Consider the following 26,203-nt stretch of genomic DNA (forward strand, 5'->3'; position numbering starts at 1 on the left):
CTAGTGAAATACAGATAATAAAGAAAAAAAGAACTACTGAGCACCTTAGTAAATGACCTTTTTTCCCTAGATGGCCAAGACAATGTACTGACATTGGTGACAGAACCACATTTGCTGTTTTTCTCTCCAGTTGAAGAAGATAAGCCAGAGCAGATTAGAAACATGAAGGTGATTGAGGCTGCAGTGTTTGATGGCATTAACTTGAAAATATAATACTCAGGATTAATTTAGGAAAATAGAACAGAATGCTCCCATTGTATTTGAATATTGCATGTGCTCTCATACATTACCTTTGGAGCTCACAGTAAATCGGTAAGACTGAGGTATGGCAGAGAAAAGAGAAGGCCATGGTTGGTATTGCATAAGCACTCTAAAATAGAAGATAAACACCTCGTAAGTTGTTTGTTACTACAGATGGGTGGGAAATTATCTGGATGAATTCAGTTCAAGCCTTGAAAGATGGTGGAAATCATTCAATTTAATGCTTCAAGAGAAATCTCTGTAACACAGAATGGTGCCTCTGAGTTACGTAGAACTGGATCTCTTGAACAAGCATCTCTTCTGGCATTGTTCTTAGCTTACTATTTCATGATCAGGAGAGGTCACTGGACAGCAGGTCAATAAACTAACAACTGAGAAGACAAATAATTAAGTAAAAAGAGTAGAAATTTCCCCAAGGCTGGTATATTGTGCATGAAACTCTCTAAGTTTTCTTAGCTACCTGTCAAATTACTGTCTCCCTTACCCTGACTTCCCTATTTTCTCACTACTTCTTAAATACTTGGATACAGTTTCCAGAAAACATAATGTGCTTTATCATCTAAAGGTTTAAGACAGTTACGTAACTAGGATTGTGCCAAACACAATTAGTGGTATATTATTTCAAAACCTTACATTAGAAGAGATGAATCATCCAGTATAGCCTGCTTCAATTGCCAAGTGGAATAAGCTAAACTACAACAAGGCCCATGCTGGTAAAAAAAAAAAATGCCACTTTCAATTGATAAAATTGAAAAAGGCAAAACGCAACATAGATGAGTTCCAAAATTCTACAAAGCACAAAGGCCAGACAAAAAGCTGGATCCTCTCGTTCTTGTTTCCAACCAAAGCAAAATTTCTTCTTTGATCTGCATTTAACATTTGTCTGATGTTTGGGTGGTTTTTTTGGGTTGGAGTGTTAGATTTTGTTCTTTCAGACAAATGTTACCAACCGTGGCCCACTTGAATTCCAATATGCTACAGACCTATCTCAAACTTCTTCCTCTTTTTCTCCCCATTCTCTTTACCCCAAAGTAACCGGAGCTCTATATGATAGCCCCCCTCCTGCAAGCCTTGTTGGGTGATGATGTAATTTAAAAGCCACATTAATTAACAAATACCAGAGCTGACATGCAATGAAATGCATAAGATTGCACTAGGACTGAAGAATTAGCTCCAGATAAGAAAAAATGAAATTTATACCCAGGCAGTTTCAGAAGATCTGAAGTTCTTTAAGGATTTAAATGCATGCATACAGTTAAGTAGCACTGCATTCCAGCTGAGGGCACAAATATAGCCCAGATCCAACTGCATCCTGAGGCTGAGTACCACTGCATCTGTTATACTTCATACTTTGGTCACATTTGCAAAATGTTTTCATAAAATGCTAACTTGGACACCCAGCCTTCGTATAAAAAAGCGAGACTGGAAAACACTTGGCAGTAGGTATAGGAAATATTTCCACAGCCTTAACTAGTTTTACAGATGTTCATCTTACCCTGGATAGAGTTTAAACCCCATTTTTTTAACACCTCCCACCTTTAGTTAGCTTATTGTTAATAGAGATTACCTCTTTTGAAAGATGAAAGAGCTTTGCTTTACAATCCGCAGTAGAATTTGAAACCTGTAAGACATAGATGGCAAAAAAAAAAAAAAAAACACATAAGGAAAGAATGAGCCCAAGCCACAGACATGAAAGGTTTTGGTTTCTTGATAGTAAAAGAAAAGAAGGAATTTAAATAACAAGTAATTCTGAAAGTGTTAATGTAAAAAAAGCATTACAGTTGTTAATGATATGTTAGAAGAACTTCCAAACAGCATGCATTTTACCTGTAAAGTCTCTATTGCACTGCTCAGAGGTAGAGGACAAGGGATGGACCATTTTTTTATCATAATCTGCAAAGACAGCATGGATTACATCCCCAAAATCAAGTTAGGTTTAGATACACATAGCTAAAGTATCAGACAGTTGGTACACAAAGCAGGAAGCTAAACCCACAGTAAATTAACTAACTTGACTGGTAGGCAGAGAGGCTACAGAAAGGGGAGCCTGACAGCAAAGCTTGTCAGTGCCATTCCACACAGCTGCTGGCTAAGCACAGCTGGCAGCCTTATGGCTTGCCTGTCTGGAGGTGCTGTGCTGAAATGAGCTATGACATTAGCTGAAATACAACCGGTGCTCCACATTCACTCTCTCTGTGCTCCATGCTAACCACCTCCCATACAGAATAGCTGCTGTGTTAGCTGTCCCAGGCCCTTTCCCTAAGCAGACAAGCCCTTAACAGATATAGAGCAGAGCCTAGGGCTAATCTTAAAAGGCAGAAACATATGGTGTGGACTAGAAAGCAAAGGAAAAACAATAAATGCAATTATTGTCCCGGAATGTCATTGGGGCTTTAGCTACACCCTGCTGCTTTAGGGACTGCCAAGTAACAGGGCTGAAAATCAAAGGGAAATTAAAGTAAGCAATGTTACCTCCTCTTTCAGGAGTCTCATTTAAAATGATAGTGGCATTGCTCTTCTCACCCTAATTAATTTCCTATTGTAGATGCCTGGCTTTAGAGGTTATAATTCTTTTGAAGCCTAAATAATTAAAAACTTAATTAAAGACTCAGATCCATGAGAAGAATAACACGGGAGAGAGCGTTTCTTCTGGCTCAAGGAATCCACCTTTTGCTCACAGCCAAGTGGTGTTTCCCAGAGAACTCTGTGTCATAAAGGCCAAGAGAAGCAAGAGAAGTCTGCCTGTGTGGGACAAGGAAACAGCAGGTACCCACCATGCTGCTTCTGCGGTGGCAATACCTCCTTGGAGGCGTTCAAGAACTATGGAGATGTGGCACTGATGGACACAGTCAGTGGGCATGGTGGGGGTGGGTTGGGGTTGAATATCTTACATGTCTTTTCCAACCTGAATGATTCTATGAGAAGGAAATGAGTTTCTCAAGGAGATCTCTCCATACTTGCAAGGTACCCAGAGAGGGGAAATAAAGGAGAGACTTGGAGGGCTCCAAAGTAAAAGGATCTGTGAGATCTCTGGCTAAGATTTGAACAGGCTTCCTAAGCAGCGTGAAGGTGCACAAGCTAAAAGGCAAGCTTTGGGGAAAGTGAGCTGTGCTTGGCAATGGGTAGGAACAGGGCTTTCTGCTAAAGGGCAACAATGTGTAGAAATACTGCAGAGGCAGAAGAAAGAGAAGCCAACTCCAAAAACTGGAGAACATTCTTCTAAAAGGACATGAATAGAGATTTTCAACAAATTGAAATGGAAATAAAAAGAGACAATAGAAAATGCACTAAATGCATTTTAAATATAGAATTTTATTTGCCTACCCTCTTAATTACTCAAATCTGTTTGGATTACTGAGTGCAGTATACTTCCTATCTCTAATGAAGCCACCAACAGAAAGAGATTTTTACATTGTTTGTGCAGCCTGATCCACATAAGCACTGTTTTTCGAGTATAACAAACATTTGGTTGTAACTTAGAAAAAAAGCACAACTAAAGGCAGATTCTGATGAAAACGAAGTATTTTAAATCCACAGCACAAACACTGCTGCAAATAAAGTCAGTTGCTGGCTCTGGGCAGCCTGGTTTGGTGGTTGGTGACCCTGCACACGGCAGAGATGTTGAAACTAAATGATCATTGTGGTCCTTTTCAACCCAGGCCATTCTGTGATTCAGAGTTCTCAGAACGTTCTAATAGATGATGCTTTTTATTATCCCGTGGATGGAAAACAGGAATCCCTTTATTCCAGCAGTCCTGACAGCACTCAGCAAAGACGGGCTCTGTGTATAACATCATTCACTACATGTGGCAGGTTCCCAATCTGCATCACATTTTGTTCTGGGAACGTAAACAAGAGATTTAGAAAAATACCACTAGGAATCATTAACACCTTTGTTGAACAAGCTACCAATAGGGCTTTCCCACCAAAAAATCTGGTTTTACTCTTCACCAATATTCAATACAGCAAGAAGAGGCAATAAAAAAGTGCAACGATCACGTTTCATTTCTCTTCATTTAGGATTCACATCAGGAAAGTATTCAGCAATGAGAAACAAGAGAAAGTGCTCAGGACCTCACAGAATCTGGCTTTCAATTAACAGCTGAATGCATACACATTTTTTCTCCCTCATCAGTTCATCTTGGCGTTTTCATTCTTTCCGAGTGAGGACTATAAGCAGTGCATTAACTCTACAGGAAAAGACAGCAAAGCACAGGAGGTGTGTGACCTGCCAGGGCCCCATAGCAGAGCACAATCTGCAGACCTGCTGACCAGGACACGCTGCCTATCACACCTATCTTTTCCACATGCTGTATTAAAACTGTGGCTTGCTGGCAAGAGGCTTCACAGATGGCGTGCACTTAAAAATGCACAGAATTATTTTGTATGTAAAATATAACTATACAGCTTGCATATGACTAACAGAACTTTCTTCTGGGATCAATTAAAACATATATACCATACAGAAATTAACACTGTGCAAACAAAAACAGCATTTCAACAGCACGTGCCATCCACTTCAAAGCATTTAGGTGTGGAAACCAAACCACAGTTAATGCCTTTGAGTTTCAATGCCTTTGAGTTTCAATGCCTGATGAAGTCAGAGAAAATACTGTGCAAAGAGTATTAGCTCTCCTTAAATATCACTGTGTGCTCCTTATCTAGAACTTTCCACACACCTTTCAGTTACAAAGAAACACACCTAAATCCTAGCTTAAATCACTATAGTCACATCTGCATGCAAGTCTTGTTTATCTGAGCCCCAAATTATTTTTCAGTGCACTTCCCCATTAGAAAAGCTTTCTTCAGATATGTGCACAAATTCACAGCCAAATATAGGAATTGAAATTGTTGTGAAACTGTTGCAAGTAGCTTCACCCTGAGACCTATTTCAGCATTTTTTTTTCCTTCCTTTAAGATAAATTTTGAGAAGAGGTCAAAAGTTAAGGTAATTTATAAATATTACAAATGCATTTCCATTAGCTCTGAAAGGCTGTGGCTGCTCCTCAATGCTAAGCTTTGGAAGAATACTTCCCAAGGTCCTCCAAACACTGCAGCTCTCCAGGGATACCCCAGGGTGATGTTTTGACAGCTTTGAAGTTTGGTTTTATCACATGGTTTAGTTCCTAATGGATTACCTTGGTCTCCCGGATGGCATGTTTGTTCAACTTGCCTTCAACTCTGTTTATCCCTTTGTAAAGCAGGTATTAAAAGCAAGTCAATGCAAGCCAGAATGATGAGGAAGAGGGGGAACATTATTCCAGGCTCCCCAAAAAGATTCCCATTGCTCTACCTGGATGACAGAGTGCAAGTAGCTTGGTTGTGCCATTTACTATGCGTGTGCCTTCACACAATTTTCACTGTAAGGAGGAAAAATGGTGCAACTTAAAGTTATGTTTTTCCTCCCAGATCTGCCGAGCAGTTCTCACTTGAGATATTTGGAAACATCAACCTCAGAGGGGCCTGGAGAGGGTGAGCATCAGGGTCAAAAAGCCCATATGGCTTAGAGAAAAGAACCTTTCCTTTCAGCAGGAAAGAAGAATAAGGTCATTGACGTATTAATGAATCTTGTAAACTGTCTTAATGAAGTTCTAGTTTTCCTTGCCTTTTTTTTTTTGAACCCAGTCACTCCATCGTACATGTAAATCTAATTTATTTGGAGTATATTAAATTTTCTTCTGCACTAGTTGCAGTAAGTAATAGTTAGAAGCTAAGCAAACAAAATTCCATGCTGTTACTAGCAGGGAAACAAAAGTGTATGTGCCAGCTCCCTTCAGTGCACTGTCAGCAAAACAAAAATATTGTTGCATTTGCCAGTCCAAAATATAATTATTTTAAATCTTTTCACATGTTTGAAAGTTCATACGCATTTCCATGCCTCAGCAAAACAAATAGAGTCTGTCCAAGCAAGCACATACTGAACTCCAAGAAAACTAAATGCTACATAAAATGGAAGAGAGGAGAGGAAGACAATTCATTTCAAAACAGTCTTGTGAAAACATTTAAACAATAAGAAAAAAAATAGATAAGCTCTGCTCTGATTTTTAACTTACCACAAGCGCAAAGTACACCATAAAGAAAAATGATAAACTACTTGTGTAGCCAAGAAAGCCTGTAAAATAACAGTAAAAATAAAAGAGAATTTATAAGGAAAGTGATCCTAATGTACAGCTAAAGCTTTACATTTTAGGCATGTTTTCTATTACAGTGCTTGGTATCTGGGGCTTAGGACTCAGAATAACAACATTCCAACTGCCTGTCACAGATCATTTATGCAGTTTTGTAGGGCAGAATTAGAACTGGCTTACCACTAATGGCATGCTGTAAGTAAATGCAGCTCTTTAATGTTCTGCTGTAAAGATTTTATTTTAGTATTGCAGACAAAATACTACTGCAACCCAAGTAATAGGTTAACTAGGCAGGGCTGGAAGGCAGAACACAGTGCAACAACTTAAGCAGCCCCCACAATGGCCAGCCCCCTGCCAGTTTAAATAAATAAATAACCCATTAAGGTTTTAAAGTCTTCAACTGTAATTGCTACTAAAGTAGAATAATATTTGCTTCTCTCCTTTAATTACTCACCGATTTTAGGAAGAAGCGCGAGGGGAAACACAATGCAGACCCAAGTAATGAGTAGCAGCAGTCTCCCATCGAGGTACCAGGACCTGTTGGAAAAGCTGCTTGTGACTGATCCACAACTCATGAGGCCTAAGAAATATATTCAACTTTAAAACTGCCATCTTGGACAAAGTAACCACTAAGGACAGAAGCAGTAAATAATTTCAGTTGCACATGCTATTTACATGGGTTTGTATTCTCACTGTCTGTACTGATATAAAATAGAGCTCCCAGACAGTGAGAAGCAGAGCACCATCCCATAATTAACCACCACGTTGGCGATGCTCCATCTGCACGGATCAAGGCTCTGATGTGTGTACAGCTTCCTCTCAGCAGCTCAATATGTGAACCCCTGCCTCCACTCAAACCAGCGATGAGAGTGCAAGGGCATTCTGTACCACGCCGCTCTCCAACACAAGTACTTCTATCACAGAAGCACAGGGGTTGGAGGAGACCTTCTGGGGATCACCGAGTCCAATCTCCACAGTCTTCCATGCATCTCAAGTTGGGTTACACTGAGCTTTGTACTTCCACAGCTGGAAGCAGCTGCAACTCTCATTCCCATTTACTGCACGATCTCCTGTTCATCGTTCCCACGTCATATCACAGAATCATAGAATGGCCTGGGTTGAAAAGGACCACAATGATCATCCGGTTTCAACCCCCCTGCTGTGTGCAGGGTCACAACCAGCAGACCAGGCTGCCCAGAGCCACAATCAGCCTGGCCTTGAATGCCTCCAGGGATGGGGCATCCACAACCTCCTCGTGCAACCTGTGCCTCACCACCCTCTGAGTGTCCTCTGCTTCTCAATGTTTCCAGGAGGTGTGAAACAGGAAGTCAAGCAGCTCAGAGGCCAATCTATTGGCTGTTGAAGTTTTCTAAACACAGCAATTTTCCACCCAAATTTTGCTATTCCTATCAGCACAGGTCAAATATTAGAGGAAATATACCAGTCAATCAGCCTGCTGTTAATTTGAAGTAACGTTTGCTGTCCAGAGGTAATATAACAAAGAACTGTAAAAAGGGGGACTTTCTTGTCTTTAATATAGCACAGAACGATCCTTCATTCATTGCAACACCATCAAAGCACAAAAGAGATGGAAACTGCTGTAATGTTCATATAAAAACATAGATGTAAAAAGCACCATGGAGGCATATGAAGTCTTGATGCTGTTAAAAATCTGTTCGGTACCAAAATCTCATCTTCTAAGCAGAGGGAAGCACAGATGTGTAAGCTGTTAAGAAACAGAAACATCTCAAGGGTGGTTCCCCGAACTTGGCACTGGTCATATCCTGTACTGATAAACATCTTGCACATCAGCCCTCGACTTTACTACCTATAAACACCCTGGCCTTTGACCTCCACGTTTATTTAGTCCAGGATATGGTTAGCACCTAATAAACAGGCAGCACCTCAAGTTATCATACGGAAAGCAGCAAACACCTGTGTTGAAGAATTACCAGAGACAGATATGGAGCACCGTCATGCACTGTGGCCAACTGGCTGCATCACTTAACATCAGAAAATTACAAATGAATGGAGTAATGTCAGTGCTGAGGGAATCCTGCCCATTTCCAAACCAAAGTAACCCTGAAGTAACAATAGCATACACACCACTGCAGCTCAGCAGGCCCAAGGAAGAAAGTACTTTGGTTACTCTATGGTAAGTGAAAAAAAAAACACTGGAGGGGGAAGGGAACAAAAAGAGCAAAACTGCAGTGAGGTGAGGTGAAGGAGAAAAAATAATTTTGCAAAGTGTTTCCTTTTAGAATATCCTTGATTAAAAAATTATTTTAAAATAACAAACAGACCAACAGAAAGCAGAGGACCATCTATTGGTCGGCAAAAAAATGTGGCCGTTTTCTCCCAGAACACTACTGTAGAAATACACTTATTCTCCACAGGCAGAATAAATGTTTCTATATTTCCTTTAAAAATCAGTTAATCCGCAGATATAATCCCATATGATAAAAACATTCCAAGTATGAAATGCAGAATATAAATCCTTGCCTCTACTGAAAATGCTTTGGCATGCAGATGTTCCTCCTCCGTCCCTCCCCCACTTTTAACTGAAAGCAGACATTTATAAATTGCTTTAATTTCATTCCCGAATGCAACAGGACAAGGGATTCATATGTTCTACATTAGGATCTGACTCTCAGTCCATATCAATTATGTAACACACAAGCAAGACAACTTAATTGCATCAATCATATCCTCCTGACAGGGTCATTAAATGTTAACAGAGGGCTCACGAATTACAACTTTTTAACACAATCCTCATTGGAAGCAATGTTCATGTCATCAAAACTACGTGGAATTCTTATGCAGACAGACAGAAACATCTCAACTTGCAATTAACAAGTGTTTATATTGTATGTTTTTGTTTTTTAACAAAGACACATCGATACATTAAACACTGGCTCTGATCCTTTCCAATGCACGCACACCTGCTTACCTTTAGCTACAAAAATAATCCAATTTGCAAAATGACTTTCCTGTGAGCATGCCTCGGGTTGGTATAGGCACAGAAAACATTTCTCACAGACAGTTTAACTGACACATCTGACAGCTTCTAACTCCAGTTAAAGATAAATCCTGCACCCAAATGGCAGCATATCAGATGCCACAGGGACTGAACAGAAACAGAGAAGTTGTGCAGCCACATCTGGAAACAAGAGGCCCAGTTAAAAGATTTTAATCAAATCAGGCAATATTTATGCCCTTTGCATATGTAAGTTGCTACTTGGTCCCGATAACTGATTGCCTATTTGTCTTGAAAAATTCCCTACAATTTACATTCTGTTACTCAAAACCTACTCCAGTGTTATGATGATCATGGAATGTTTAGATTGGAAGGGACCTTTAAGATCACCCAGTTCCAATCTCCCTGCTGTAGGCAGGAACACCTTCTTCTGGACCAGGTTGCTCACAGCCCCATCCAGCCTGGCCTTGAATGCTTCCAGAGATGGGGCATCCACAGTCTCACTGGGCAACCTGTTCCAGTTAAGAAATAAGAAATGTACTGCAGCAAAAGATGATGATGCATCAGGGCAATATAGATGAAATACAGTAGTGGGCATGCACAGGCCAGCTGTGTCCACAAAGCTGTTATACTGACTGTCTGCTGCATCTCAAGTGCCTGCTAGAGCAAAGAACAGAGGAGTCAAACTGTGTCAAACAAACACCATTCATCAGAAGAGCTCTCAGCAACCAGGCAAGGCTCTAGCTGAAAATGAACGCACCACTTGAGCGGTGGCTGGCATTGCAGTGGACAATTTCAGCTCTTTCCAAAGGCAAAACTGAACTTCATTCCTAACGTGCAATTCCAGCTAAGGAAAAAGTATGGGTGGCACATAGTGCAATGAGAATTACTGGGGCTCAGCCCATTTGTAGTAACTGGTTCAGCCACTGTAACCTGTGTGCCTGCTCACTAGCTGAAGATCTGCACAAGGACCTTTGATAAAAAGCATTATCTGCTTAACACATCTGTTTTTATACTGTCTTCTTCAGACAGAACAATCTTTCATATGTATGTACGTATGCATGCATCGGGCACTTTCAGATCCTACCTATTAGAAGTGCTCATAAGCTGCTTAAAACTGTGTCTTTGTTGGGAAAAGTCCATCTGCATAAACAGAGCTGTCATCAAATTAAAAAAAATAACATAAGTGATGTTACATGCAAACAATGGCAATGAACAGATTGGAGCAGATAAAGCAGCAGATTCAACAGCACTCTGTACATAGGAGAGCAGAAAGCACAATTTGGAAGGAGAGAGTAATAAAGCCCAAATGAAAAGCTGATGACTATCACAGCTGGAAAAGTTGCATTAACAGAGCAAAAATGACATGCACATAAAACATAATCATTTATTATTAGGCCCTTACTAAATATGCATTATTGTGAGGACAAAAGGAGGGCAGGAAGACAGAAAGTGAGGTTAGCACCACACCATTTCTCAAAGCACATGTTATACAATTGAAGAAAAAGAAAAAATAGGACTTGAACTAAAGTGCCTTTTTAAAAATCAATTTCAACTTAGAAAGTATAGCAGAAGCATCACACAGCCTTTAGAAAACTACAGTGTTTTCAATCTAGTTTGAGCTCAAAACACCTAAAAAAAAAAAAATCAGCCTGGGAAAACTGCAGTAAGTGTGAGATACACCATCAGGAATGACAGCAGCACTGCAACAACCTGAACAAGAGATTTCAGCACTGAAGCTGCAGCGTTTGCCCCAGGGCAGGCACAGATTCCTTGTGACAGCTCTAATAGGAATGTGAGGGACACACATTACATCCAGCTTTATAGCTCAGTTGTGAAGAATAATTTCTTTACTGGCAGCCAAGTTATGGAATTATAAACCAAGCCTGGAAACCTGGCCTTTTTCCCAAGACAAGTCCAATTACTGGAGCAAGACAACAAAATATTTAAATTTAAATGTCTGCCAGATTTCATACTGTGATCTTGAAATATTTTAAGTGATAACATGACAGCAGTTTAAATGTTTCTCCTCCCCCCCCTCCCATCCCTTCCTGCTTTCCCTTTCAAATTTTTACAGATTTCTTTGAATGGAGTTTTGCCACCGACTTTAAGGTTGTCTGATGGGAAAGAATCACGCTCTGTGTGTGCTGCAGAAGGTTTACAGATGCCAAATATTTCATATTCCAAGAATGCCTGTAAATAAGTAATGTTTTTAGCATGTGAGATCAGAAGGAAGCGTCAATACCCACCTCCTCCAGCAGTCCTGAGCTGCTTTCTTCTCCAAGATAAATTCACAATGCTTGCGGCATTTTTACTTACCCGCTCTCATCTCCACTTAAGAACCCTGCAACAGCACCAGGAAGCTCAGACTTCACAATTAACAGATAAGATGACATAGCTGCAAACAGAAACAGAGCAGATTTAGCAGAGGAACAGCAGCACTGTAACAACCAGCGTGGCTTAACCAGCACGGTTATGACTGGGGCATCTCAGCTGTATATTAGACATCGTGGCACCAGAATCAACATTTATTTTCTCATATGCTTCCTTTAAAAATAGCTGCAAATCCCTGAGTACCGTGCTGATGCTGGCTAATGCTTCCAGAGAGGCTGTTATGACGTGAGTCTTGAAGCAAGGAAGACATCATCCAAAGGGCCAACAAAACAATACTGAGCAGCAGGCTGACTCTTTACCTGGCAATATAGATCTGCGCAGACTGGGGCTGCAGCACTTCTTCCCAGCTCTGCAGTAGATGATGTTGATGAGGATGAGAGTAACTCCTGAGATTTGCTTCTATCAATACAACAGATCTTTTTAAAAAATGCTCTGTATTTGTTGTTGTTCAATTGTTGTTGCACTAAATGAATGCACTGCAAATCTAAACACAAGAATGGGACTTGAAAGGCTCTTTATACACTGCATGTCTGTATTTACAAGAACTACAAATCTGAAGAGAAAGTGTTAGTTAATCCTGTGGGAGTGATAATTTGAAATAGAGCATTTATATTTGTATTCATCAGAAAGTAATGATGCATACAAATAAATCCAAGCACTACTTCATGGTGCCATTTTTCTGCTTTGCTCAGTGAAATGAGCAAAGGCATAAATAATCAGGAAAAAAAGGCGTAAAAAAATGTAAGAACTCTTCTTTATTTATCTCAACTTCTACTACCCTGTTACCTTCACATATTGCTGCTGTCACTTTTTGCTTTCGCACGAACAGCAAACGTTTGTACAACCCAGAAACCAAGAGAGAATTACTCATAACATCAGGCATTACAAAGAGCTCCAGCAAACATCACAGCCTGCTGGGAGCTGACTGCCATCTGTCCAAGTGATGTCACCACTGCGCCTGCAAACGCCTTCAGTCGTGTACAAAGCTTGATGAAAATTCATCTGTTGCATTCAAATCTTACTGACCTGTGTTTGGTAGTTTAGAACACTGTGCTTCCTTTTCTGATGCTCCCCAGAAATAGTATTTGTTTGAAAAATGTATGACGGCAAACTTCCGTACGCTGAGTTAAGAGTGGATGTTTTGAACCCTGGAAAACGTGTGGACTCTGACACTGCTGTACTGCAGCAGCCAGTGTCAAATCTGAAGAAAGGGAATGTGGTCTCCATAAAGAAAGCAAATTGCATTAATGCAAAGTGACATCTACCTACCGCAAGCTTAAATTAAAAACAGTTGGTGGGTCACTAAATAAGGAAATATTCGCTTCTTCGTAATTAAAAGCTCTGATTTTTTTTAGGATTTGACTGTATTTCCCCGTTGACGTGTAGCTGTTGTTTACACCTGGCAAGGTGTGTTATCCATTGCCATTAGTCTCCTATCTGCAAAGATCACGAAGATCTTTACAGCATGTGCATTTTGAAATCACCAGAATTTGTAAGAAAATTAACACTAAGCTGGGGGTGAGTGGGTGTTTCACCCTAAGCAAAGAGATGGTCAAAAAAATCAGGAGGTGAAAAAAGAGAACTTCCTCTAAAGTATAATTAAATTTATTTACCTATTAGCCTCCTTTCTTGTACTTGCCACAGTGCTTTGTACACAAGCAATTTGGAATTCTGATATATTTATGCACTTCAGAAAGGCTTGAAAGGTTTAAAAATTAGTTCTTTTGCAGCTCAGCTGCAGAAAGCTTCAATTTCCAGATCAGATTTCCTCCTACCATGCAATCTGTCACTCTTCCCTCACATTCCTATTAGCCTCTGGCTAATCATTTGATCACTTATCCTTTGTTGTGCACTCACTCTTTGTTTTTTAAAGAGGAGTCCAATTTCACTGGATTCCACTCTGGAGTTGGGAACCAATCATGCACCACGAGTCTTGCACATGCTGAACATTTGTCTCCATCTCTCTTCCTTTCTCTGTGCATATGAGAAACAACCTCATGGGACAGGGTTTTTTTTTTTTACTGCCAATTTATCTCCTCCTGTTTGTCCTATAAGATTGAGAAAATAAATAATTTTATTTAGATCCTGCTGCTCAGATACAACACGAATCTCTTAAATAAACCTGAGCAGGACACCCTCACTTAATACAGTTTAACAGAACAAATCCTGCTTGCTTTGTAGTTTACAAGCGTAGCTGTAGTGCAGCTCATGCTTCTCACAAGCTACAGCTCCTTCAAGTTTTACCCAGCCTGACAGAAGTAAAAGATAGAAACTGCTGTATCACATTCTACAAATTCTGAATAAATGACTCTGAACAGATGAGACATTACCAATTACACATTCCGCTACAAACTGAGTGCAGAAGACTGTTTCTCGAAGCTGAAGTTATCTTAGCTAGAAATAAAGGCCATGTGGTGCGGCTGAGGAAGAGTTGCTCATCTTTTGATCCAAACGTGACACTTAACTTTCCTGATGCCCACAATGAAAAGCAGTGCCAAGTAGTAATGGAAAATCTGAATGTCAGCCACCCTTGGTAGTGGGATATAAAGCAGAAGGAAGAGATGCCAGACTCACACGGCTACCCTGTGCCACAAGTGAGCACAACATGAAGTGTACCTTGGGCTCTGGCTTATTCCACTCTGGAAATACCTGCATCCTGTCACTTGCAAGACAAGGATAATGTTTTAAAGGTTAACTTTTAAGGCACCTTTTATCATATATAAACCTGGTAGGTCTACATTAGTCCTTAGGATTCAAGCATTCAAATCTATCAGCAGTAACATTCCCTTCTGCTTGTCCCCCTTTCACGCACGTGGTACAAGAGCAGAACTTACTGCTCCTGCACCTCATTTCATCCCCTGAATTCAAAGCCAGCAGCCTGTTTTCCTTATATCACCTCTTTGCAGAATGAGCCATCTGTCTGAGCACTGGGTGAGGCAGGCTTCCTGCAAAACAAAGGCCGTTCAGTGCTGTAACCTGAGGCTTTGGCAGTACGCAGGTGCTGATATTTATCACTAGAGCAACCTCAGTTTGGTCACTTCTTCATTTTTAGCTACTGATATTGCAACATCGATGCTACCTCACAGTAACTTTCAATATGCACCAAGAGCTATTTGATGGAAACTAAGTGAGTCTGAAGTTCTGTATTCGGGAAAATCAACATTCAGATACTAAAACAGTATTCAGCAGGAATCAAAATTACTTTGCTACTTCGTCATTCAATAGACTTAGCACTGCCTTGGAAGCAGCAAGAAATTACATTCTTAAAATACATACATATATGACTTTGTCACGTTCTGAAATCTGGCATTGACTTCGGTGAAAAAAAGTCTGTCATAAAGAAAAGGATACTTGCATTACACTTTCATTAATACATTACAACCTGCTGAGCTGTATAACTCTACGTACCATGAAGACATTATTCAAAATACCCACGCTGCGCTATAATACTGCTTCACGCTCACCACATGGCCCCTACCTGAACAAAACATTAGTTGCTAGTGAGAAGAGAAACCGAGGTTGTTTTTAAGTCAGTCCCCAAACCCTTCTTTAGAGGCAGTCCATACGTGACTGGTGTTTTAGTGACCAGAAATGTACTTGTGATGTCTCCTTACTGTCCTACCAAAAAACAATCGGCTGAAGTCCACGGTAACAATGCAAGAGAATATACAGACATTAAACTTATGCATAAACATAAGATTCATTTCTTCCTTAGAAAATAGCTGGTGATAGAGTCCTCCATATAATCTCACTCAAGGGAAGGATTCTAAGTCTCCTGATTAGTCTTCCTAATCTACCACCGTAGCTGATCACATTAGATCACTATAAAGACATTTCACACCATTAAGTGCTGACCAAAAGTGGAGCCAGGCTGCAATCTCCCTAAACAGGAGAGGCAGGCTGTGAAAATGGGTGTTATCCACACAAATGCATCAGCTCTGCAGCTTATACTGAAAAAGAGCTACACTGGTTTGGGAACCAGGGAGAAGCAGAGCAATTCTGGTTCTCATCTAGGTGAGACAGAGAGATTCCTCCCAAGTGCCAAGAGATGATTGTGAGTAGTCAAGATGCTTGCAATTCTTAATCCTCTGAAGTGTTCCATTAATAAGATCGCTGTTTTTCCCAAAATACTAAAAAGATCAGAGGCTGAAAGACAGAAATAACAGAATAAATCCTATTTCACAGCACACTTAAGCCAAAGTAAGCTGCATCTTATTTCTCTCTTATTTCATTGGGGACACACAGGCAGCAGATTTCTTTTCCTAAGATGTCATTAGTTTAATTGCACTTATGCTAATAGAACTGCAGTGTTTTCCATATAGCTATTCATGTTCCAAAGCATAGCTGCAGGTGAGGAGTTCTGCTGTTTTGTTTTTAAAGCGGGGTGAGCATTCCCTGCAGCACAAACCTTCCCAACAACTACTAACTGCAATGGGAAAACAGCACAGGAGCACACAAACCTGCCCTTAATTAAGGCAGCTCTGCACTGGAAATCCTCACTGCGAAACAATGAAGGTAATTAGGCTGTCAGGTCGAAAGCAAACTGCGCTGTGAAAACAAACATTTGAGTTTGCTTGAAAACAGAATGAGACTTTCCATCCTTAACGGCAGCTCAGTCATTTCTTAAGGTATTAGCAGTACAGTTCTCAGCATGTGACAAGGTGTGCTTTCTTCTTCCACGACTTGCACTGTTTATTTATTTTCAAACTTTGTAGAGTACTGTACTCTGGTTAGAAAAATAAGAGTTTCCATCTTATCTCTCGTTTTTCTCAAAATATTTACTACCTTAAAGACAAATTTTGTTAAATACATTTATAATTAAACTTCAGAATTGAGGAACCTTGAGTGGAAGGAAAAAAAAAAAAAGAAAAACGCTCTATTCACTTGGTAAAACAAGCTCCTTGTTTTGCTTTGTTAGACATGTAATGAGAGGCAGCGCGTGTATTCCTCACACAGGGAAAAGGGGGGGAGAAAAGAAGGGGAGAAAGGCGGGAAAAAGCGGCCCTAGGGCAGCAGCGCGGGACGGCCAGCAGGTGGCGCTGTCGGAGCAGCCCTCAGCCGCTGCTGTCCCCAATGCGGCCCGCAGCCCCGCGCGGCGCCCGGGAGCTGAGCCGCTCCGGATAGCGAAGCCCTTCCAGCTTGGGATATTCTCTGGTTCTACAATTCTCCGCACGGCAAGAAACTGCTCCAGTTACAGACCTGGAGATGGTTTGGGTTGGAAAGGGCCTTTAAGATCACCTCACTCTGCATTTGGACAACGACAGCTTCCCAGCAGCTCTACAAAACCAACCCGTGCTTTTTGCCTCGGGGTATCCGAGGCTAAGAGAAAAATCAGCTCCGCAGTCGTTAAGCGTGGGCAATTAGGACGTCAAATGCAAATCTGCAATTCAGGCTCTCTTTCTAAACGAGCAAAGATGACAAATGAGAAAGCCTAGCTGTATTTAAATGCTTGCTAAAAGCTTTCCCCCCCATAAATGAATGTAAATCACTTCCGAGCTTCAATTATTTTTAGAAGTGATCAAACCGACTTTAAAAATGCTGTGAGTGACAGTAAGCCCAGCGCAGTCGCTTATTTTAATCACAAATCATTATTCATTATCTAGTGCTCCCCAATCACCTTTGAAATCAGATCCCACATGATGCAATGTACCCAGGTCTGATGATGGAGGAGGTAGCAGAAAACAATGTTTATTTTTAGCCTTATTCTGGAATTAAAGATGTTGACAGAGCCTGGAATTCTGCCCACCAGACACAGTGCTTCCTTCAAACAGCCATAAAACAAAAGGAGGGAAACACCTCATTGCACAGAGGCAAAAGGGCAGAACTGAAGCTTTATCCTTCATTGCAGCGCGGCTCCCATTCAGGGCAAACAGAGTTTCATCATTCCCATTTAAAATACATTGGAGCCAGAAAGACAAGAGATTTTCCTTTCTTTCTTCAAGCAGCCAGGCTCAGCGAGAGATGCAGAAAGCCCTTCATCCCTAACTCAGGCTGTGTCAAAGCGCAGAAGGCAGTTTTTGAAGAGAGAAACAGTACAGAAATCCAGATGCTACACAGAATCTGAGACAGCTCCTCACACCAATAGCACAATGACAGCACAATAGGTATTCTGTGTGGAGGAAGGTGCCGAAGCTGTGTGTGAAAACCCACAGTTTCACAAGCATGCTTCCTCAAAGTATGGGGTACGACTTCGTTTTACCTACCTCAACTAGCTCAGAAAAGAAAAGTCAGCTTGCTTTCTTTCAGTATTTGAAATTGAGTTCCTTGAAATCTTTGCAAACAAGAGCTGAGGATCCACAAAACGCTGCCACTCTCTGACATGAAAAATACTGCCACTGGAAACAGAAGCATTAAGAAAGTTCTGAACACTTCCATCAAAATGAGGGTGCTCAAATACATCCAAAAGAGAATTTCCTACCTGCAGAATCCTCCCCTTTGACCAGTTGAACAGAAAAGCAGCACTTGGCAAAGCAGGCCCCGCTTGCTGGCAGAGGCCCACTGCAAAGGACAGAATAAGCACTTCGCTCGTATCCAGCACAGGCCTCTAGAGTTACCAAAGTGAATTTTATTAAAAATGACACAGAGAAAGTTATGAACTGCTGGGAGGAAGAAATGAGAGCCTTATTTCCTTTGACCACAGAGCCCTGTGCGCTATCCCAGGTCTCCAGAACCTGCACTGCGTACTCCCCCTCACCCAGTACTATTTATTAAGAGGTCCACTCGAACGGGAAAGGAAATTAAAACATTTGTTCACTGCTACAGAACATTCTCTACAACCCATGTGAATAAATAACCCTTAATCTTGCAATTAAAATGCTCGCTCCTGTCTGAAGCTAATGCAAGGGTTTTAATAGCTGCTGAAGTCAAGCAGTTTTTATTACAGGAGCTTCCAGCGTAGCAAAAAGATTCTGATGTTATCATACAAGCAGTTAGTTGGTCTAGCACTAGGCCACAACGTAGTAACAAGAGATCACTGCATTGTCTGGACTTGACAGATGATAACTAAAGGAAAGAAGAACAAAACTGGAATGTTGTTTCCTCCTGGCACTGCAGGTAATCATGTGTGTCTTGAAGGCGTAGGAGAGAATGGGAAGGAGGGAACCTTCACACTGTTTCCTCATCTATTTGAAAAAATCCAAAACATCCAAAGGAATCAGCCAAAGAAAATAAAAATAGTTCTGTTAAACACTGTTGGCTTCTGGATGATTTACTTCTAAGGACTCTACTACTCCGTAACTCCAGTATGTAAACATACCTGAATAGAGCTGAAATGCTTAGTGATTATTTTAATGCAAAGACAGCTCAGTGTTATTTTATTGTTACTCACTAAAGAAAACAAAAGATTCTGAAAGTACTGAAATCCAAGGTATTGAACCAACAAGGAAAAACCTATCACAATATAGAACATCTGAAATGTCACGACTGAGCTTTCCATTGTTACACGTATCACTAAAATGTGTCAGCAAGTTCCAAAGGAAAAAAAAAAAAAACACGAAAACACACGATGTGAAAAAAAAAAATAAATACAGCTTCCAAGATATAAATGTCCAGAAGAACAGGGAGGAGATGACAGTTCTGCAGCCCTCTTCCAGTCAGCAGTGCCAACTGATGGATGTCCTCCACACCATGGGATGCAGAGCATGCATATGATCTGCCCCCCAGGAAGCACCCAGCTACCCCATGGCCACGGCACTCCAGCTCTGTGTGATCACACAGATCTTACATCTTTTTAATCACAACCTTAAGAACGCTTTCATTTCATTACTGCCTTCGGCATTTCTGGAGTTTTGTGGACTGTAGAGATTATACCCCACTCAGTTAAAAATCGAGCGTATGAAGTTTCTTACCTCCTATATTCTGGATAATTATTGTAGTTGCAACAAGGACCTATAAAAAAAAATTGATTTCTTTAGAAAGGGTAAGGATAACTGGAGTCGTATGCCTGTAACGGTCATAAAAACAAATACGTATAATCTTAAACAGACCAGATGCAAAAGCAGCAACCAGTACTGAAAGGAAAGGCATCTTCTGCTTCACCAAAAGTTCAACACATGGAAACCAACCTCAAATGAATATAAAAGCAAAGCAATCCCTGAAGAAAAAAAAAAAATGCATTTTCATTCTGAGATGACAAAACAAGAGTAGTTAAAGGGCAAAGCTTTGTTTTGCAGATCAGGTTTAAAATCATAGAGAACGTAAGTGCTTTCCAATCGATGTCAGGCAAGTAGAAAGGGAAATCATCCTCTGCCTCTGAAAAGGCACTCAGACAGCAGAGATGATCTACACAAACTATTCCTCACTCCATATAACTATGAATATTAACAGTCACAAGCGTCGGGTTTTTTTTTAAGCCTATAAACTAGACAGACATTTCTTTTTGTGATTGCTATTATTCACACTGGACTAATATAGAATATAGAGAAAATCATAGGGCAAACAAATACTTGACTGAATCTAAACAGTTGTTAACTTCCAATTGACAAAACCCGGGCAGCCATGTGTGAAGCTTTCCCAATGTTTTAGCTTCAGCTCAGATCTAAAACAGTGCCCTCATCTACATAGTACGGTCCTTCGTGCCGTATATCATTACATAGCAGCACCTTTCTACTACCAGAAATCAGCCTGGAAAAAATAAAATCAAACCACAATTGTGGAAGAAAACCAAATTCATATTTTCAAATAAGTTCTGGAAGCAGAGTCTGCAGATCCCTAGCCTCACAAATCACACCAGTGTTTTCAGCATGAGATCACTGTGTGGGTGAAGAGCTGCTTTACTCCGGGAGCGGTTACTAGCAGTTCACAATCAGCCCAGAGTGCCAGTTCAAGCATCGTCCTACAATGCTCTATCAGTAGTGGATGGCTTGGATGAGGGAAGAATAAGCACATCTTCACATACAAAGAGACCAAAAGCAGCAAAAACTGTGCAATCTGTGCCTGACCAAGCTGAGAGCAGTTCAGGGAGAACACTGGAATTCAAAATGACCGTGATGAACGACGATAGTCTAAAAATCAATAGCACCAGTTAAAAGCAATGCATTCAGGAAGCAGAGATCAAATGTAGGTTTTACAGTTATTAGACTGCAAATGGAGAAAAGAGCCTGAGATAAAACAATTAGTGGCAGCCACAGCAATGGCAAACCTTGTTTATCTCTGGCAAGTTCTCAGCCAACGTCCTGCATTCCGTTGTTTGATCAAGATGTACGAACATCACAGATACTTCCACAGAGAAAGGTCAGTGCTGCAGAAAAACATGGGTTCCTCCAGGAAGCCTTGATGACCTCCGGCTTTCTGCTTAATGCAAACAGCTTCCCAACCTGGGTACATCCCAGCCACTGACCTCAATCCATACACACTGAAAATCGATGAGTTTTAGCAGAAGAAGCGATTTAAAATAGTAAACTACAAAACAGTCACATTTGGGGAGAATAATAAAAATCACCACAGTAAAGCTGTGATACCTCCTTCACTGGATAACACAGAATATCCACCAAATAACAAATCAGATTTTTGCCATGAATTGCTTCCCTGTGTTTATCCCTGTGCTGCAAAGAAGGGGGAAAAAAAATCGGTCACATTTTAACATCCCCTTACGCCCTGTGTTTCTATGACTGCTGCACCTAATGGCTTGTGGTTAACGTACCCACAGCCCCTCTCATGAAAATAAGATGATAAATCTTGATATTAGAATGCTATGAAATCATCTGCTGGGGGCAATCACATATTAACTCTGCTCAATAGATATTGATCTCACACACTGCACTCATTATCTGCTCATTAATGCTAATGGCAACTTACACCTAATAGCTCAGTTTTAATTCTCACACGAAAACAGAAGTGAGACTTCAGTCCGTTAAGCGGAACTCATTGAAAGAGTTAGTTTTTTTTCAGAAAGCTATTGAAATTGCAGTTGTGTGCTCAAACCTGCTTTTAGAATCACTTAAATGAAACAGAGCACAGAGTCAAAGTATTGTATGCACAGTATTTACCGTCAGTATTTCGTATTACTGGACAACACTGTCCATCAAGAAAAACAGATTCAATTCCCATTAAAATTATTAAAATGGCACAACTTACATGCTGAGTATGCTTACACCAAAAAATTAACACTCATGAAACATTCCTGTTTATTTATATTGTAGAAACTGCATGAAAGGCAAACACCGTCGAGCTCTACGATAACCTCCAAGAGCAGCAGTAAATCACCCGAGTGTCTCTTAACAGCTCATAGCAACAGCGCAATGGGACTGAAACCAACCTGGAATGGATGGCTGAGCTGACCTGAGTGCAAAGCCAGCGAGCAGACACTGGGAAATACAATAAGAGGAACACGCTGGCAGGAAAGGAGCACAAAAACTTGTATGTAAGCAGTGTCTGTTACGCAGCTAGCTGATCTTCACAGCACAACACACTGGCTGAAAAGAAGGAGAAAGTTGGTTTGGGGAACTAAATGAAATTTCTTTTATTATTTTATTTTTTTTTTACAATATTAGACCTTTACCAATTACACAGATTGTATCCATATATCCTTACTATGCAATTAACTGCTGTATATCAGAAGTAGGAGAGCAAGAAAAGAAACACACAGGCACCAACAAACACTTGCCTTTCCAGCTGATCCGAACGCAAACAGGCCGAGGTCCTCGTAGGAAGTGACAGCTGTTGATAAGAAAGAAATAAAAAAAGCTAAAATATTCCTAACTGCAAAAATCAGCACAGACCTCCAGCTTTTGCCTTTTTTTTTTTTTTTGCCTTTTGGATCCTGAGCTGCACTCATTTTAATTAAGAGACTATTTTATAATACAGTCTACTTATAAAATAGCATTAGGATACACTTGTATTCCTGCTACAAAATATCTGCCCGACCATTCAGACTCACCAGAAATTCAATGCACCATTACAAATAGCTGTCTAAAAAATAAAAGTACTACACTGGGAGCAGGCTGCCTTTTCCCAAAGAGTTTTGCAAGCAACACTACAGATGAAGAATTTTGCTATTAGTCTCAAGAATTAGAGGCAAGCTATCTCTAGATTTTATTTCTTAGGTGCATGCTTGCTTTTAAGTGAAGACAATAAGCAAAACTTGCCTTCATCTTTCCCCAAACATAAACACCAATCAATCACCGTTGTGGCAGCTCTCAGAAACACAGCTTCCAACACTGCTGAAGGTAAACACCTTCCTGGGCTGCAATCTGTTACAAAAAGCAGACGACAACAAACAGAACCAAGCCAAAGCAGAGGCAAAAGCAAAGCAAGCAGCCTGCCCTTACTCACACCTTCCCAACTAATCACACCACAACAGCCTGCGGTTTCCTGAGCAGCCGAAGCTCACCTCTAATACTCAGAACAACTCAGAACGATCCCTTCTCAGAAAGGAGGAAATCATATTAAAGTCTTCCACTGTTGCTCTCCATTCTGCTATTAGAAGCTCTGACGATACCAAAAGGATAAAAACTCCAGAGAACGGCCCAGAGCCGTAAATGCCTCTAAGGGTAAAATTAACCTCCAAAGTACACAGTTCTCTTGATGTAACTCTCACCACCCCTTCCTTGGTTCCACTTGGTGGACTACAGCTGCTCCTCCTGGTGCTTGTTCCTTTCTCAGTGAGGTCTGGGGGAGGAGGCAGCTCCATACCAGGGCTGCAATATTAAATATTTAATACATTTCATTCTCTGTTACTAGATTTTGCCCTCTATTTTTCTTCGATTTACATTTATAAAGCAGTTAGCAGCAGATAAATAGCATTTTAGAAGGCCAGTGCTTAGTATGTCTGAGAGCTGCTTGTACCGCATGGGAACAAATACCCAATGCACACAAACAGGGAGTTACCAAGAAAAAATGTTTTCCACATAATTCCAACCCAGCAACACGAAGCCTTGGAAGAGTTTTTGTAGCTATTCTGGTTTTTTAATCAGTTTAGTCCTGCGAACACTGAGAGCGCGTTAATATTTAATCACATTACTTTGGTACTTTCAAAAAAATATATGGAACAAAATATCCAGCACTACTGCCAGAAATACATTCTGCCTGCCTGGGTTCACTTCTTGCGCGTTATTAATGGAAATCATTTCACTCCAAAGTTAAACTGGTGAGAAAAGCACAGGCAATATTCATGAGCAGCTCCAAATGGAAAAAAGCAAAAAGCCATAAAACTTCACGGGACATCCCCCTTAAATTCCTCATTCCTCCACTTACAGCATTTTGCCACCCCAAGCCCTGAAACAGCTTTTGCAGCACTGAATTAACACCAGGAGGAAACCCTGTCCAACCCAACCCCAACACACGGCACTGTTTGTTTTCTAAGTCATTTGGCCTCACAAATCATTTGACCTGGACAAAGCCACCCCACACCAACATCACTTACAAACTCAAGGCATTTCTTTGTTTTCAAACTACAACTTAAATGCCCGCACTTAAATTCTGCTCTGTTTGAAATGGAATTAATATTAAAGCTTCCTTTTCAGAAGGGGTTTTATATGTTGGCTCTTTCCTAGGATTACTTTTATGATTTAAATACCTGAATGAACAGTTTTCCAATAGTCCCGTAAGGCTTTTCTTTACCCTTTCCCCTTCAAACTTTCCTAGCTCACCTTTTTCAATATAAAATTACTAACATCACTTTCCCATTCCTTGCCGCAGATTAATACTGTAACACTATTCACAGACGAATGCATGCTTAACGTTAAAACACTCAGTGATCTACTTGGAAAGTATTTACACAGACTTCACTTTGGAAAGGCACAACTGGTCACACATCTCCCTTTTTAAAGTGGATATTCCATGGAAAAGCCTGGGATGCTGTTTAATGTCAACTTACTTCAGTAGTAGACAGGAACTACAGCCGATAAAATCACCGCCATCACCCCTCAAAACAGCAACCATAAATGCAGCAGAGATACCTGAGCATAGCTCCAGAGCTGGATGCCCATCAGCACCAGGTGCTAACTGCTTATTGACCACACGGTGCTCATTTCAGACAAGGGGAGCACTTCACCCCATCCTTCAGGGCTACTCCTTGCTTTTGGCTCTTGGCATTTCCAAAATGCATTTGGGAGGTAATACGTTGCCTTTGACAATAAGTAAGTGAGGAGTTAAACTATGCTGGTGTATTAGGTCTCCACATTTTCCCCCTTCCCTCCTTCACCCCCAGCGGTTCTTTGCAAGAATATCTTCCTATTATTTTACCAGATAACAACACAATACCATCTAATGCCTATATAATGCAGAACTTAAGAGGTGAGCAAACATCACTAATATTCACCCCTTATCTCAGTCTTTTTTTTTTTCTTTTAATATGTATCTTTCTAGCTATTTATCCCAGGTTTTGATTCCTCTCTAACAAGCAAAGCTTCAGAAAGAAAAAAGAATGCCAGTGAGTCACAAGTCACTGAGCAGCCAATATCACACACAGATGTAGCCCTACCTCTGAAGAAGATTTTTAAGGAGTGCATGAGGCAGATCACTCAGTAGGTGAAGACAGGAGCAGCAGATCTAAGGAGAATCGAGAAGCAAAGATCAGAAAGCCCAAAGCTAGCTACAGAAAGCACAGCCTGGAAGCAATGGAATGCAGCTTTCTCCCATCACCTTTGAAAAGAGGGGAAAAGAGATGAGATGGAAACAATAACCAGGTTCCTGGAAGAGATGGAGGCTTCCCGCTGAGACAAGACCTTTGTGTGCTGGAACTCAAGGAAGCAGCCAGGTGTTCAGTAACAATTAAAACAAGCAAGAATTAAAATACTAGCAGCAGACAAGAACTCAAATGTTAGGACCTCCTGTTTGGACATTCTCAAAGCAGTGTAATTTCTAAGTAAGGACTGCACTTCTCACTCAGTATCAGAAATGCTTTGAAAACACACATTATGAAGTCTGTATTATAACAAAATCTGAGCAGTATTCACTTCAAACAGTGGATAATGTGCTACAATTAGAATAATGGCAGTTGGCTGCTTACTGAGAGCAACACTGAGACTGCATATAGACAACCAGACACCAAAAAAGCATGGTTCCGCTCACACCAAAATTATCTGGCTGTGGAAATACGAGACCTATCTTCTTGGGATATGCCAGGTGCATTCTGAAGGAAATATATGAGAAGCCAGCTAGGCAATATTGGCAATAAATCAGTTAGTTCGGTGTTTACTTTTCATATAAGACGTTTTGAATCCATGGGGTTTTTTGATGGCAGATGGGAACCGTTAGATGAAACTAGATGATCTTTGAGGTCCTTCTCAACCCAGGCCATTCTGTGACCAGACGAGAGATGGCTGCGGGACAGCTCCCCTCACTTACCGGTCTGCATGCACATGCTGAGGAGGAGGAACACGGAGTAAGCCGCGAGGCTGGCAACCATCAGCAGCAGGGCACTGGAAGCACAACGCATTCACGTGAGGAACTCCCACAGAACAACACGCATTCTATTTTTAAAAACGCTCCGTTTGCGAAAAAA

At 40.8% G+C, this 26,203-nt stretch overlaps 1 protein-coding gene across 1 annotated transcript in view; it reads right to left on the reverse strand.

Annotated features, from left to right (window-relative positions):
* The window catches only part of SLC38A6 (solute carrier family 38 member 6), a gene marked incomplete at its 5' end in the record, with an annotated part of 37,910 nt that overhangs the window by 11,242 nt on the left and 465 nt on the right, over nt 1-26,203 (reverse strand). The window contains 9 exons of the mRNA XM_010712060.2: nt 291-370; nt 1,829-1,882; nt 2,089-2,154; nt 6,315-6,373; nt 6,844-6,926; nt 11,686-11,764; nt 19,608-19,647; nt 22,364-22,416; nt 26,047-26,120. Coding sequence (XP_010710362.2) covers nt 291-370; nt 1,829-1,882; nt 2,089-2,154; nt 6,315-6,373; nt 6,844-6,926; nt 11,686-11,764; nt 19,608-19,647; nt 22,364-22,416; nt 26,047-26,120 — 588 coding nt within the window. The remainder of the gene's footprint in view (nt 1-290; nt 371-1,828; nt 1,883-2,088; nt 2,155-6,314; nt 6,374-6,843; nt 6,927-11,685; nt 11,765-19,607; nt 19,648-22,363; nt 22,417-26,046; nt 26,121-26,203) is intronic.

The sequence above is a fragment of the Meleagris gallopavo genome, chromosome 5 (assembly GCF_000146605.3).
Source record: "Meleagris gallopavo isolate NT-WF06-2002-E0010 breed Aviagen turkey brand Nicholas breeding stock chromosome 5, Turkey_5.1, whole genome shotgun sequence".
Classification (NCBI taxonomy): domain Eukaryota; kingdom Metazoa; phylum Chordata; class Aves; order Galliformes; family Phasianidae; genus Meleagris; species Meleagris gallopavo.